The following is a 15,070-nucleotide window of genomic DNA, read 5'->3' on the forward strand; positions in this document are numbered from 1 at the left end:
TGTCCAGTTTGTTTTTTCTTTTGTCAGAGCGCAGCGTGTCGACCCGTTACTGGCTGGAGGCTCTGCGGAAGGAAGGAAGAGAGGGACCACAGACTGTCCTGTGGTTAGTCACACATCCAGCAAAATCTGCCTGAGTGTGTGTGTGTGTGAATGTGTGTGTGACACAGACATAAGACCCAACAGTTTTCCTCTATTGGTCTGTATTTTCTGACATTACACCATCGACACATGCATTGAGTCACACCTGGGAACTTTCTGACTTGGCCCTCAAATATTTGAGGCATTTTTCCAGATGTCAGACTACATGTACAATTTATATAAAGCTAAAAATATGGGACATACGTTCTTGGCAGTGCAGCACTCATGTTAATATTGTGGTCATGCTTTGTGTACTGCAGCATATGTAAACAGTTAAAAGCACAAAATGTCAAACCATGATACTCTCATCATTTTCCTTCTGAATATCAAATGCCTCTGGCTTCCCAGGTGGGAAAGGTACTGACACTGTGCTGCAAAATCCTTGTATCTCCAAAGGTTAAGTTACTCGGAATAAGAGAAAAAACAGATTTTGAAGTTTGCAGTGTTTTCCATGCATTTTTGTTGTTCGAGAATGCAGTTTTGTGATCATTTGGCTTGAACCGATTTCCCTCACACAAGGGACAATGTCAGCACAAAGAGTTCTATTCTGACAATGTCAGCAGTCATAAAAATAGATTTAGCTTTAATAGTCAGCATCTGTGCACATCAGGAGGTGATGAGTTGATAGAGAGAGGGGAGAGGGGGAATGTGTATGTTAAAGAGAAAGAAATCACGGTGCTAGATAGTAAACAGGCAGACAAAAAGAAAGAACAGATAAAGACGCAAATGTAGTTTTTTTTTTTTTTTTTTTTTAAAAAAGGACAGAAATCTGAAAGAATCCATCACTAAACCAATCGACCGTCCTGTTAGGGCACCATTGTTTCACCCACACAGCCTTAAACAGCCAGCAAGGGCCAAAGGTAATATTTAGGGATGCATGGGTACACAGCCAAACTCCAAACACACCTCATTCTGAAACAAAAGTTGGACACTGGGAGGAAACCAGGAAATTAAACATGTGGATATACTTTTTTTTCTCTCTCACTCTCTCTCTCTCTCTCTCTCTCTCTCTCTGCTCAGTAGAGATGTGAGACTATAAATATTAGCCAGCGTCTACTGGGTCATAACAAGGACTTGACTGGATTTTACTGAACAGTCACATAAGATTAGACCAAATCTCTTGATAGAGAGTCAGAATTAATTTTTAGGGGATACAATAACTTGATATCTTCTTTGAGAAAAGAAGCTTTGACAGTATCAAATAGTAAATATTTCTTTCTTCAATTGAATTTTTTTCACAATGTTACATCCAATAAGTAACGTTCATGGATGCTCCCTATCGCTGGTGTTTGCTTTGAGCTTGTCCTTCATTCTTCTGTTGAGCAACGGATGCACAGAAGCCTCCATATACCACATAAAAGGTAAGGGCTAGTTCTGTTTCTCTGTAGATTTATCACTCAAAATCATGTGCGTCACATTTGTACGACCTATTCCAGGCTGCGATTGCTACATTTCCGGCCAAGAATCATAAATCAACACGTGGTACCCAACCAGCTGACCACGGACTCTGTCCTCTATACCCTGACCTTGCATTAAGCCCCGTGGGGCTCTTCACAGCAGATCAGTATGTTCCTATTGATCCCACTCTCAAGGTGACAGACGTACTCCATGAGGATAGCTCCCACAGCCTGCAGGAATAGGAGGAGAATTCACTGTAGACACTAGATTTAGGCATTATTGTGCTAACCTCTTGCAGCGGGGCTTTAGATGTTCTGCCATAAGGACAGATGTTTATAGCCTCTGAAACGTTTTGATGTAACCTGTAAAAGGCATACATTTCACCCAGTAGGTTCAGCCTGTAGGTTAAACTGTAAAGGAAAGGAAAACGTAAAAATCTGGACACAAGAGATAGATATGTCATTGTGGTTCTCATTTCTTTCACAGGTATCTGTTCATATAACGACAAGTACTACAGACCAGGAGACTCTTTCTGGAGAGGCTGTGACAAGTGCTCCTGTCATGAGTTTGGTTTCTACTGCTTTACGTGAGTTCATCATTCACTTCAGGTCATATTAATTGATTTCAATTATATAAAGTCTTGCTTATGGGCATTCTGTCATTGTGGCTGGTTCTTATAGTCTCACTATTTCTGCTCTTTTCTCTTTGTCTCTCCTTTCTTCTCTTCATTCCTTTCAGGCCAGTGAAGCCCACCTCATGGCCCAAGAAGTGTCGTCGCGTCAAGACAGAATGTGGATATACAGTCGTTTATAAAGAAAACCCACTGGTGGAGTGCCGAGCCTACAGCTGGATAGGATGAAAAACTGGGAGACAGGATGTTATTATTAAACAGTTTTACAGTAAATATGTAGTGTATAATCTACATACTGTAGTATATACTGTGTATATAGTTGTCAAATATGGGTTCTAGACAGAATAACCTTGATGATACTATTGTGATTAATATTAATGAGGACAAGTCAAATCATTATTTGATGCTTACAGTCTTGCTAGAAACAAGGAGAATGAAGGAGGGGTATTATCTTTGTCTAAAAGTCAAATTGTCATAATTTGTACATTTTAACGAAACTGTCACAATTGGTGTGATATGTTGAAATGTTTTCTAAGTGGGATTTTTATTATTACTATTTTTTTGTATAATTCAAAGTTTGGTTAAGTACAGTGTAACATTACTCCTCTTTCTAAACAGTGGTCTGTTGATTAACAGTGTTCATGGTCTTCAACATGAGTTTAATCTGATGCTGATCATTTTATCTGATGTGGAAGTTACATCCTAAAAGCTTTGTGACAGAAGAGGATAAACATATTGAACAGTTATAGGTTATGTTTGAGAACATGTACAGAATATTTCAAATACAGTACTGCATGGTGTATGACTGAAACTGTATTTATAGTAAAAAAGCTGATGTCATCCATAGTCTGAACTCTGATGTATGACTGTTTACACTGCCTGTGTATGCTATGGCTAAAAGGACAAAAGGACAATAAAAGTAGGACTGTATAAATATAGCTTTCTTTAATGAAATTTAGCCATGAAACTAACCAAGGCAAAAACTCAAATATCAAAATCATCCCAATTATGTGTGCAGGCAAGCTTTTTGATTTGATCAATTAATTTTTAGGCTACTTGTGGGCAGCAGAACCTGCCATAAACACATTAGCAAGAATTTGCCAATTTACACATCCAGCACACATAGAGAAACATTAGTATTTGGAGTCGTGTTTCTGGACACCTGATTAATGAAAGTCCAATTACAAATAAAACATTTGGAGCTTTACCTTTAGCACGCTCCACTGTGTTCAGCAGTTAGTCACTTGTATGTTGTCTGTTGTTTGGTGGTGGTTAGGTAGTGTACAGTGGGTTTTTCACTGAAAACAGCTGCCTGGTACTGCTGGAAATATGGTTCATGAGAGTGGGGTTAGCAGGCCAGAAAACCAAAAGTTCAATACAGCTGAGAGAAACTGCTGAGTTGGGGGATATTTCTCCGTGGGATGCCACCCCTTTCATGTTATTCATAGTCAGTTGATCCATTGTTTAAATACAAATATTTGAAAAAAAGTGCAAGAATGTTTATTATGTTGATTATATAATATAATAGTTAACCTGTGGGAGCTGCCTCTAATCTAGACATTTAATTTGAATACAGGCTTTAAAAAATAAAGAATAGAATATAAGAAAAGGGGTGTTTAGTGGTCAGTGGTTTATATGCATACCATGTAACAGCAATGTCTTCAGTTTGATTCCAGCTGGGGACCTTTGCTGCATGTCTGTATCTCTACTTTCACTATCAAATAAAGATAAAAAATCTTAAAAACAAATAAAAACAAAAATAATTTTGGACTAAACTTAAAAATTTGACTTGACTTACTTTTGCACTGCAATTAATCAGTTTTATTCTTTAAAGCTGTTCATTAAATGGTACAAAACATAAGTTAAAAGAAAAGCATTCAGTGTGGAAGTTCATTTCATGTATACATTTTGTATTCTCTCATTCCATTGCACATTCGATCTTAGTGTAAAAAAGCTGCACTCAGAGTTAGCATCATATTGACAACTTCACACTGGCTAGCAGTGACAGGCCTGTGAGTGTAATAGACAATACACAATCATATTCTCTTCAAAAGAGCTGCTACAGTACAAATAAGGCTCAAAGGTTGGGCAGTCTAGCAACCTTGCTAACCTAGGAAAGATCTACAGGTGAGGAAACACCTTTGCAGCATAAAGTGCAAAAAGGGGCAACAGCGGAGAGAAGACTGTTCTCTATCTGGTGTTGAATAAGAACAACATGACACATTCCAAAAAATCTTACAAAACAGAGTGAGTGAGATATACAAACTGTTGTCTAAATAGCTCTTTTGGATTCTTTTAGTATAAAATTTCAAAGATTCCCTGTGGATTTTTAGCATCCCACAGATTTTGTGGCTGGCAAGTTCAGAAATTGGCCACGTCAGCCATGTCTGTTTGGACTGCAGATGGGGATGAGGCCTATAGGGCCTTTAGGAATTTCTCAGGAGGTCAGCCAAGGGTGGCAGAGGCATTGTGCAGCAGTGGCCCTCCTCTCCGGATAATAATCCAACATGCAAAGAAGGAAGTCTGAGAATCCGGAGGCCTCCTCCAACAGGAAGTGGTATTTCTCCACCAGAACGTCATAGAGACTCCAGAACCTCAGCAGTCCAACATGTCGCAGATCACCTGGATGATGACATATTACACATGGGTGCTCATGAGTATCAATTATAAAATCATAAATTTAGAAATAATTGCTGCTAAAAGAAAATGTATATGAGTCTCTAAATTATGAGCAATTGCACTAGCAAACAAAGTACAAAAAACAAGTTGCACTCTTACCTCTGTGATTGAAGTATTCTGCAGAGTATTTACCAGACAAAGCAACAGCTGGTGGGATTTTACCAAGCAGCTCCATGATCTGGGCTATATGGTCTGACAGGGATGGAGGGAACACATGTAGGCATGAGACACACAAAATTACAGCATACATTAGCAAACACTGCATCAACATTTACAATAGGGGCTCAATGAAGTCACAGTGTAATCTCATTTAATCCTGTGTGAGTACTTGTCACGCCCATATCAGTGTCAGCACACTGTATTGAACAGTACCTTCCTCCAGGGAGAGGGACCCGCTGGCTTTGGGTTCAAACAAGGAGTCTCCAGTGACCAACTCAAAGGCCTGAGTGAATGCAAGAGAAAATTACAGAGTGAGATGTGTGGCCAAGTTAGTGTCTATAGAGAAGACCAATCCTACCACACTGAGCAGTGACTCAACTTTTTGTTTTTTAATTGTGGCACAAACTGCTACAGCCTATGTTTATCTCAACAGCTACTGGATGGATTGCCATGACATTTCATACAGTCATGGTCCCCAGAGGATGAAGCCTACTGCTTTGGTGATCCCCTGACTTTTCCTGTAGTGCCACTATGAGGTTGACATTTGAGCAAAATTTCTCCCTTCAGAAACTATAATAACTTTGGTGATGCTTTAAATTTTCATCTAGCATCATCATCAAGTCAACATTTTAATTTTTCCAATACTTTGGTTATGACTAAAAACCTGCAAAACTAATGACATTCCCATCAGCCTCAGCTGTTTGTTTTTAGTGCGAATTTGTGAATGTTAGCTCGCTAACATGCAAAACTAAGATGGTGAACATTCAAATCATTATACCTGCTAAACATCAGCATGTTGGCATTCATTTGGAGCATTTTAGAAGATAGCATTTAGCTCAATGCACAGCTGCGTCCAAACAGTCTCTCAGAGCCACTATCACGGCTATAGACCCGTTGGCCACATTCAGGGCGACATTATCCTTGCGTGAAAAAACGTCATTCATCTGAATGGGGTGCATTGACACAGTGGGGGTGCAAACGCAGAGAGCTTCAGCAAAACAACACAGGGTCATCTAGCAAAAAAGTTGAACCTGGCTCAACTTTTGCTGCAACGCAACATGACATCATGCTGCAAGGTGCTGCACTGGCCAATCATACACATGCAAGCACACATTCCTGGTGGATTACTTTGTAATGTGAAAGCTATGTCTCTGCTGTTTAGAGTTGTATTATCCTGTCTGTGAGTATTAAAAACCGCTGTGGGGTGTTTTGGCATCTGATAAGCCACATTAAACACATTATTATTCCAACTGGACTTCTTGGATTGTATTTCATTGTCTCACTGGTACTTAAACAACACGGCCCCACCAAGGCGGCTCCCTACACTGTTTTAATGCAGGGCTGATTTTAGTATGAATCCCGCTTAGTCATTAATTTTTCCTTTGTGGTAGACAGCTACATGGGTAAAGCATAGAATTTGTATTGAACTGACATTTCTAATTTTGCCCTCATGTCAGATTTTAGAGACCTAGTAGGGACCCAGTGGCCTCAGGCAGCCCTTTAACAGATCTGGCAAAACTCTGCCTGTTCAACAGTCAGTACAAGCTCTTGCTATGCAACCAAACTTTGTTCGAACTCCTGGAACTTTATTTTAAATTCTAGCAGAGATCCCAAAGTTTCCAAGGATATAAAATGTGTCAGGCTGAATTTTGGGGAGAAGAGTTTATAAAATGATTTAGAGGACATCTGTAATATTTCCATCTGATAAAATGGGGTCAGTATAAACAAGATGGAGTTTTGGATTTTAATATTTCACTCAGTGTCAGCATCTTATTGGTTTTTCTCTCACCATACAGGCGACGCTCCAGATGTCAGCAGGCGGGCCATACTCAGATCCCAGTAAAACCTCTAGAGAGCGATACTGGCGGGTCTGGATCTCTTCACAGAAATGCTTGTACTGCTCAAAGAAAGAGAAGCAAAACAGATAGAAAGGTTTAATTCAGGTCTTTGTTATGTGCAACAAATTAGGGTTTCTACATAACTGAGAGTAAATTGTCATGTAGCATATAAAAAAAGTTAATCCCGAAAATACATATAACTTCATTTAAAGGTGCAAAGTGTAGTTTCGTCAAGTTTAGTCAAGTTTCTCAGCCACTATAGGTTCTCCTACATGTTTGGAGGGGGGTGTATTTGTGATTCAGATGGTTGCAATCTGCAACCTCACCTCACGCTAGATGCCACTAAATCCTACATACTTACTTACTTACTTATTTTTTTTGATACCCTGAAAGCAAGGTTTGTAATCAAGTATTTCCCCGTAAACACTGTTAATTACTATTTATAAATAGTTTAACACTCATAAACTCAGCTAATGTGCTTCACCAGGACTGTGTGATTATGGCTTTATTAGGTGTAACTGAAGGTGCTACAACATAAGAAAACAATCCCACAACTGACATCACATTTGGATTCAAATGTTGTTAAATCCTGATTGGTCCACAGAGATGCTTGACATCATCTCCACACACTTCATAGCAATGAACTAATGGACAAAAAAGATATTCAGTGCCTTAAAGCCCCTGGCCATTCCCTCAATTAGCTTATTACTATGGGCAATGGTTCAACATTAGCACAATGAGGTTTGAACAATTTAAGATATTTTACATGAGAGATTTCTGTATTTGTGTTTTTATTCCTGCCTTTTCTCACTGGTTTGGAGTGGGTGGGGCTCAGTTGAGAAAAGGCGATGTCACATACTTCCATACACCAATCGGAATACATTGAATGAAAAAAGTTGTCAGGGGTTTTAAGATTATATGAAACCAAAACTCTTGTATAGTCCCTCCTGTAGGTCTAGAATTGCAAGATTTTACAAACAACTTCATAACTATAGGCTAATGTAATATATCGAAGTGAGAGCTCTATTAATGACTGTATGTAAAAGCACAGAGCAACTACTGACCACCCAGCAGGAGCTGCCCAGGTCAGCGATCTTCACTGTATTTTCCTTTAATCTGCAGGGGTTCATCTGCTCCTTTTCTAAAAGAAACAACAATGAATAACATTTATTAGAACATCTAAAACATACCAAGGAAAAACAATAACATCAACACTATCCAAACATTAAATGTAAATTGTGGCATGTACAGTATATTTATGTACATGAGTTTGCTAGAAATTATGCTGGAAGCTTTTATGAGAAATTGAGACACTGGACAGTTAGGTAGTCCATATCTGATCATTTGAAAATGATACAATGTGTTTGATTACATACAAAATGATTAGAAATAGATTTTTTATTCTTATTCCTTTCTTTTCTTTTTTCATGGTATAATATGCTCTGATTATTGATCGTGCTGCTTTTTAATGGCAATAATACCAAATATATCAATATAGGCCCAAATTGTGTGGCACTAGGCAGAGTTTTTACATTAAAAGCTTAAATTTGGCACAGAAGTATATCTGCTCTGTACACACATTTGATGAATTCTATATGGATGCAGCTCAGCTGTAAACTGTGCAGCCCTGAGACTTCACTCTTAAACAATCTTCAGCATCTGTTGCAATAAAAAAACCAACTGTGCCTGTGGACTTGGCTTCCTTCCCAGTTAGTACAGAGACAGAGGAGGAGTTGCTTCCCCCTGCTGGTACTTTTTGGCACTGCTCCTCCAGACACAGCAGGATGTTCTCTGGCTTGATGTCCGTGTGGATGATTTTACACTGAGTGTGAAGGTAGTCCAGACCCTGCAGAACCTACAGAAAACAAAAACCAGTTATGCTGATGTTTTCTTACATACAACTAGTACTAAACCATTCCTTGACCTGTGTGACTTTATCTATGAAAACTGTTAGCTCAAAGTAATGAGGATGCCAGGGCTTAACACTAATATTTCAGAGCAAACAAACAAAAAATGTGCACGACCATGTGTAACCACATATGTACCAGCTATTTCTGATTTTCAGTTGTGTGAACCCATAATGTTTTTGCGACATTAAAAAATCCATCGATTATTGCCCATTAAAATAGTAGTTTCACATTTTGTAAAATATTTATTTGCTTATTTGCTTTTTTGCTGTAAATTGTAAGTTTTGCTGTCCACTATTCTAGTGCCAGCAGGTGATTAGCTTAGCTTAGCATAAAGACTGCAAGCAGGGAAAACAGAAAACAAACAGTGTACAGAAAACAAACCCACCTACAGCACCTATAAAGCTCCCTAACTAACATGTTATATCTCTTTTGTTTAATTGTAGACAAACAGAAATGAAAAAACAAGTCAGATGGTCAGGTTTTTCTTCAGGGGAGTTTTTTTGTGGCTAAATTTCATCAGCCTTTTAAAATATTACTCTGAATCTGCAAGCAATCAGCATCCAAAGAGTTCCTAATTTCCTGCAGCTGACAGTGTTCAATAAAATACAGTTTTTATCTCTTAAACTCATATTCCTTACTTGAGTAAGTATTTGTTTGACCCATGGCTGCGGCAGTCCTGGATTTCCAAAACATAGCTGCCAGCTCCTCAGGTCAGGCCCCAGCAGCTCCAGCACTAGGCATATGTCTAATCAGCAGGCATTAAGGTCAAGCTATTGGCTAGCAGTATTCACAATATGATCCAATGCAATACAGTGGGCCATAATGCTATCAGCATATTATCTGTCACTACATCTCTGAAAACACTGTTTTGTTAAAGTTTGCAGAGTTAAATTATTTATGAGGTATGTACATTTTATCATACTTCGATATTGACTGTCTAACCATTTGGTATCTGGTACCATCCATGGTAATGGTAACTATTTGGTACCATCTGGTAGCTCTTTTATACACAAGCACACACCTCCACACATGATAACTCTTTAGTCCTCGGTGTCAGGTTCAGAATGCGAGGCCAAGAAATGACAGTCTGTAAAAAGGATACGGACCCCGTTGACCCCGGCCAGCTTGAACTCATCTAGCAGCTGAACAATCCTTTGACTGGCGGGATGACGGCTCGAAGGACCACTGGCCTGATGAAAGAGAGAAGAGGAGGTGGAGGAGTGAGAGTCTGTTCTAAACTGCAAATAAATATGTAAAATCCAAAGAAATGACATTTGACAGCAAGAGTAAGACATGTTCGGGAGGAGAAACAGAAGTTACGGGTGACTAACACATCGTAGGAGAGCCAGTTCATCCTGTCCTGCCTCGGTGAAGCCTGCTCCGCTCTTCAGCACCTTCACGGCAACGCGCCGACCCAGCCTGCTAACACAGATGTCATATCACACACCACATCAGACCAGTACACGGTATACAGAGAACAGAATAGTTTAATCTCTACTGAAGCCATGAAAACTGAGATTTGGTGTCATTAAAATGGGTGTTTTGATATTCAAATATATTTATTTTATCATTATATGATAATGAGACAATTATAATCATGAAACACAAAGTTCAATGTCTCAGTGTCCTCATCTAAAACTTACATTTTAGCCTTCCCTCAAGGGATTAATTTTATTTTTCCCATCACAGTCACTAGCAAATAGGACCATTATGTCAGTTTTGGGAAATACATATATCTCTTCCAGTAGTTGTTTCCTTCTTCTCTTTAGTCTGCATCATAATAGGAAGGAAAAAAATGTAACATATAAAGTTGGCCCATTCTTTGATTTTTATCTAATATCTCTTAAATTAAAAAATAGAGTGTAGCTGGAATATTTAAGTTTTTTTGTTTGTTTGCTGTGAATTGGGGAGTTACTGTTGCAATTTTGTGCCTTTATTGTGCACAGTGGTGGTTATTGTGAAAACTGAGACCCACAGAAAATATTCATAATGCCGGAGAGGCTCTAGCTTTTTGAAAAGTGAAATGTAAGATTCACCCCCCTTCCCATTTCAATAATTTTCAGACATTCCCTATTAAAGCCTACCTGAGGTCCAGACAGAGCCACACAGTGGAGAAATAGCCCCAGCCAAGCTTAGAAACCACCTTGTATCTTCTGTTGAATGTGTCACCTATTTGAACAGGGTGGTACCCACCTGAGGAGATACAAATGAATATATGGATTCAAATCTATTATTCAACTGTTTGCATGACATTTTAATTTAAGTATCTGTTGCAGGGTTGCTCTCTTGATCTTATAGCCATATAATGACTGAAATGTAAAATCTTCTCATCATATAGTATACATTTTTCATCTGGTGTTTAGAGAGCTAACAGAAAGAGGACTAAAGTGCGGCACTAAAGATATTTCTGGCATTACAACTTCCTCTAAGCTATAACATGTCTGTAGTGAGTAAGACATTCAAATCTGCCAGTGGGACACTGAAAAATGATGATGCATAAGCCTGTATCAGTTCTCTTTCAGCCAGAATGACACACAGGTCCTGGACATTGTCAGAGATCTTGACATTGAATCTCTATTTCTATTAAAAGTGAAAATGATATAAGCCGGTATATGATTTATTGCTGTGTCAGGTGTCTGTGGTATCACTACCCAGCAGCTTATCTGCTTTTAAGAGGTACACGCAGAGACCTGCACAGCTAGCAGGTAAGGAAGGGAGAACATTGACCAAGGTCAGGATGGCAAGTTGCCAAGAAGATACTGCAAGTTAAAGTTCATGTGAAGATGAAGTGGTGATGAAAGGAGAGAGTGTAGTGACGAGGGTTGAGAAAAGCAGCTCTTTGCATTTACAGGTCACAAGCTAGAAATATTCAGATATTCTGTTTTGTAGTTGTATCTATTGCCAAAACAAGTTCACGTGTTGCCTAATGAGGGCACTTCAGACTAAAGGATGTAACCTATATATATAGTTACTGTGCCATCAGAAAAGAGTTCGGAATACAGTATGTGGATGATCAAAAATGAAGAGCAAGAATCACACAACAAACTTTTTTGTTTGTGTCATCCATGAGATGTAGTTAAAGCAAAGTGATATTTCCCTTTTACAACAGTTTCATTTTTAATTATTTTAGAGTAAAAGTAGAGTAAAAAGTATCCAAAAAAAACTCTAGTGTGTGTTAATCATCTCATTACTCCTCAGATTTATCTTGCAACCTCTTAGAAATCCACAGCACTGCCTTGTTATTCCATATTAAATATTATCTAATCAATCCAGAAAACTTTTTGAGCCAAAGTTGATATTAGCTTATTGGTATTGGTGTATAAATCAGTTGATGAGCGACAAGAAATTGGAGAACAGAAATACAGAAGACATGTCTGACATGGTTTAGAAAAGGTGTCTCCATTACATGGTTTGTCCACCAGAGAGCACTGACATGTCTATTTTTGAACTGAGTAGATATCTTGTTCACAATTCTTTAATATACAAATTTAAGGGATCTGCATGTTTGTTTTTGTTGTGCCTGTAAAAAATACAATCACCTGATATATAGATTTTGGACTTTTTAGTCATGCTAGCAGTGTGCCCTACTGACAAAAACAGCATAGACCAGCATCATGCTGAAGAAGAAATGACAACTACTACCAATGAATAGTATGAATTAGAAAATGTTAGCATGATGCTCTTAGCATTTAGCACAAAACACCACTGTACCTGTCAATATAACCTCACGGAGACAGCAGAGACTTTTAAGTCTTATTAAACTATTTAGTTTTGGTTCCTTGACTGAATTTTGACAATCATTTTCAATAGAACTGTAGAGCAACTTGTGATAAGTGGAGTAACTGAAGACAAGCACATAATTATGTCAAATGTTGTACTAAGTGGATTTTTTTTGTTTCACATATCCATGTTTTCATGTCCCCATACAAACATAAGGCACGTCTTGTTTTGAGTAGTATACTGGAGCTACAACTTTAGAGGGAAGGAAAAGAAAAAAATGGCCAGGAGAAATTGCAGAATTTAACAGCAACATGTTCTCATACTGTGTTTGAAGACTGTAGAGATTTTAAGCTTCATTCACAATGAATGGCCACCGTTGCAGCCTGAACCATATTACAACAGGATAGTCTGCATTGTTGGTGAAAGAATCATTTAGCACGCACCAAGTGAGTGCTGCTCTGAGGGGATGGAGAGGCTGACTATAAAAGTGTAGAAATGGTGACAGCAGTTAATGAGTACATGTGCAGATGATGGCGTGAGTTAAGAGACTCTGCCGTACCGTAACAGTATTCTCTGGGGTCCTCAGAGTCCTGGCTGTCCTTGGGATCCAGCTGTTCGTGGCATCCTAGGGCCTGAAAACTATTAGACGACCCAGCTTTACTCCTGTAACACACATAAACACACACACACACATGCACACACACACACACACACACACACACACACACACACAGTTGTGTTTCCATCACTTCAGAGGACATTACTCTACTACACTACACAACCACTACTTGCCTAACCCTAAACCCTACCCTTAACATAACCCTAAACTAACGTCAACTTCAAACCAAGTCTTTACCCTAAAATTAATGATTTATATTAAGGGGACTTGCTTTTTGTCCCCATAAGAAAGGTGAGTCCCCACAACATGATTGTGTATGTCCCCACAACGTGAGGAATACCTGGACCACACACATACACACACACAAACACAGATGTACAGGTGTGTGAATCAGTGAATGCATTATTCTGTGGGGACACAACAACAGCATGTAGTCTCCTGCGTTACTGCCTGTGCATCCTCTTCATATGTGAATGTGTCAGTGTTGAGTTGCTGGGGGCAGCCAGGACAGTTGAACTACTTTTAGAGTTTCTCACAGACTCAACCTGCCATGGAAACTTGTCCCACTGCCTGGCTGAGAGCGGGCAAGCAGCATCGGAAGTTACACTATTTCTGACTCAGCTGTAAATCATTTTGCATTTCATTCACGCAACCTGATAACCATGTATCCCAGCTGCTGTAGATATCTACCATATGGCCAATGGCTAGAAGAGTCTTATGTCATGTCATATCTGAAAATACTGAACACAAATCTGATTTCTATGACATACACTAGAATTTGTATTATTCTTAGATGTACAGTACATACAGTACTAGAGAGTGTATTTTTGAAAATTTTGTAAACATTAATTTTAGCAGTTATTTTCTTTTTTCCTGCAACATTTGCAACATGAAGACCTGGGAGGACTTGGCACTGTGATAACCCATCTGAAACTCTAAACTACCATTTAAGTCAACTCCATGATGCTTAAAGTAATGCTGGCATGCTTTATTTGTACACTGCTCTGCTAAACTTAACTGCCTCATACTGCATGGCAGCGGCCATGGGAAAAAAAGGTTTATGAGCCAGGCTACATATTAATGAAATCAATAAAAGAATGCAAGGAAATGCAGTGTAAAAAATTTTCCAGACTTCCAGTTTCTAGTAAAAATGTTCATGCAGAAAAGAAAATTACCAAATTTTCACACATCTTATGTGTGTTCAGGATTTAAACACAGTCTGTCTGCAGTTACATTTTCAAGTGTTGAAAGTTGAACAATACGACTTTTGTACTATCTCATGAATAAAAAGTTTCTATACTCACATGTGATGCTGTTGAACAGCTCTAGCTGAGTGGGGACTCCTCTGCATAGTGCGGTTTAGCCTGCAGAGACAGCAGCCAGTGGAACAATCAAAGAGCCGGTATCTCGAAGTAAAATGATGGATATCTGTAGCCTGCAGAGGTCAAATATCTGGCATAAACTGAGGAGAGAAGTAGATACAGTAGCAATAGTAAGTGAAACTGCACCTTTAATGTTGCACCACTTGAGAACAGTTGAGCAGTTGAGAGGTTGGGGGATATGGAGGGGGGTCTGCTGGATCTGTCAGGAGACTGGGAACGGCAGCAGCAATAGTCAGCAGGGTCTAAACATGGAAATCCCCAACAGCCTCCTACTGCAACTCACTGTGAAGCCTTTACCTGCTTCCCTGTGTGATTTATATTCTTCTTTCACTCCTGCTCTGATGCTCCGTCTCTCTCTCTCTCTCTTCCTCAATTTCCTTGTCCTCTACTGTGGGAAAGCCATGACAGAGAGAGCAAAGAGCTTAAAAGATGAAAAGAGTGTCGCGTGAGGCCAAACAGACTGTGGGAAGAGAGGGAGTGACAGCTGCTGATTTTTTTTCGCACTGTCTCGCAGGCAGTTTGACCCACGGGCCACAGGGATCACAGATTTCTAAACCTGGCTTGAGAATGGGATCCCCGTTCTCCAACACGATATA

The 15,070-nt window shown here is 39.2% G+C and overlaps 1 protein-coding gene across 1 annotated transcript; it reads right to left on the reverse strand.

Annotated features, from left to right (window-relative positions):
- Positions 1 to 3,971: 3,971 nt before the first annotated feature.
- Positions 3,972 to 14,551, reverse strand: si:ch211-220i18.4 (SRSF protein kinase 3). The gene is made up of 12 exons (XM_042410043.1): positions 14,397 to 14,551; positions 13,033 to 13,136; positions 10,838 to 10,946; positions 10,085 to 10,172; positions 9,856 to 9,943; positions 9,392 to 9,498; positions 8,530 to 8,698; positions 7,908 to 7,984; positions 6,795 to 6,902; positions 5,219 to 5,288; positions 4,946 to 5,038; positions 3,972 to 4,789 (listed from the first exon to the last, which is right to left on the reverse strand). Exons 1-12 carry the CDS (start codon positions 14,441 to 14,443, stop codon positions 4,605 to 4,607), a joined length of 1,245 nt encoding a protein of 414 aa, XP_042265977.1. The 5' UTR covers positions 14,444 to 14,551; the 3' UTR covers positions 3,972 to 4,604.
- Positions 14,552 to 15,070: the final 519 nt, after the last annotated feature.

Source organism: Thunnus maccoyii, chromosome 4 (assembly GCF_910596095.1).
Source record: "Thunnus maccoyii chromosome 4, fThuMac1.1, whole genome shotgun sequence".
Lineage (NCBI taxonomy): Eukaryota > Metazoa > Chordata > Actinopteri > Scombriformes > Scombridae > Thunnus > Thunnus maccoyii.

What these genes read in the sequence shown, in the direction of transcription:
- si:ch211-220i18.4 (XM_042410043.1), bottom strand. Translation starts at nt 14,443, where the DNA reads ATGCAGAGGAGTCCCCACTCAGCTAGAGCTGTTCAACAGCATCACAT. An exon ending in TGGCTCTGTCTGGACCTCAG is followed by an intron (nt 10,173 to 10,837) that starts GTAGGCTTTAAT and finishes CTGTGTTAGCAG; the next exon opens with GCTGGGTCGGCGCGTTGCCG. An exon ending in AGAATACTTCAATCACAGAG is followed by an intron (nt 4,790 to 4,945) that starts GTAAGAGTGCAA and finishes GTCATCATCCAG; the next exon opens with GTGATCTGCGACATGTTGGA.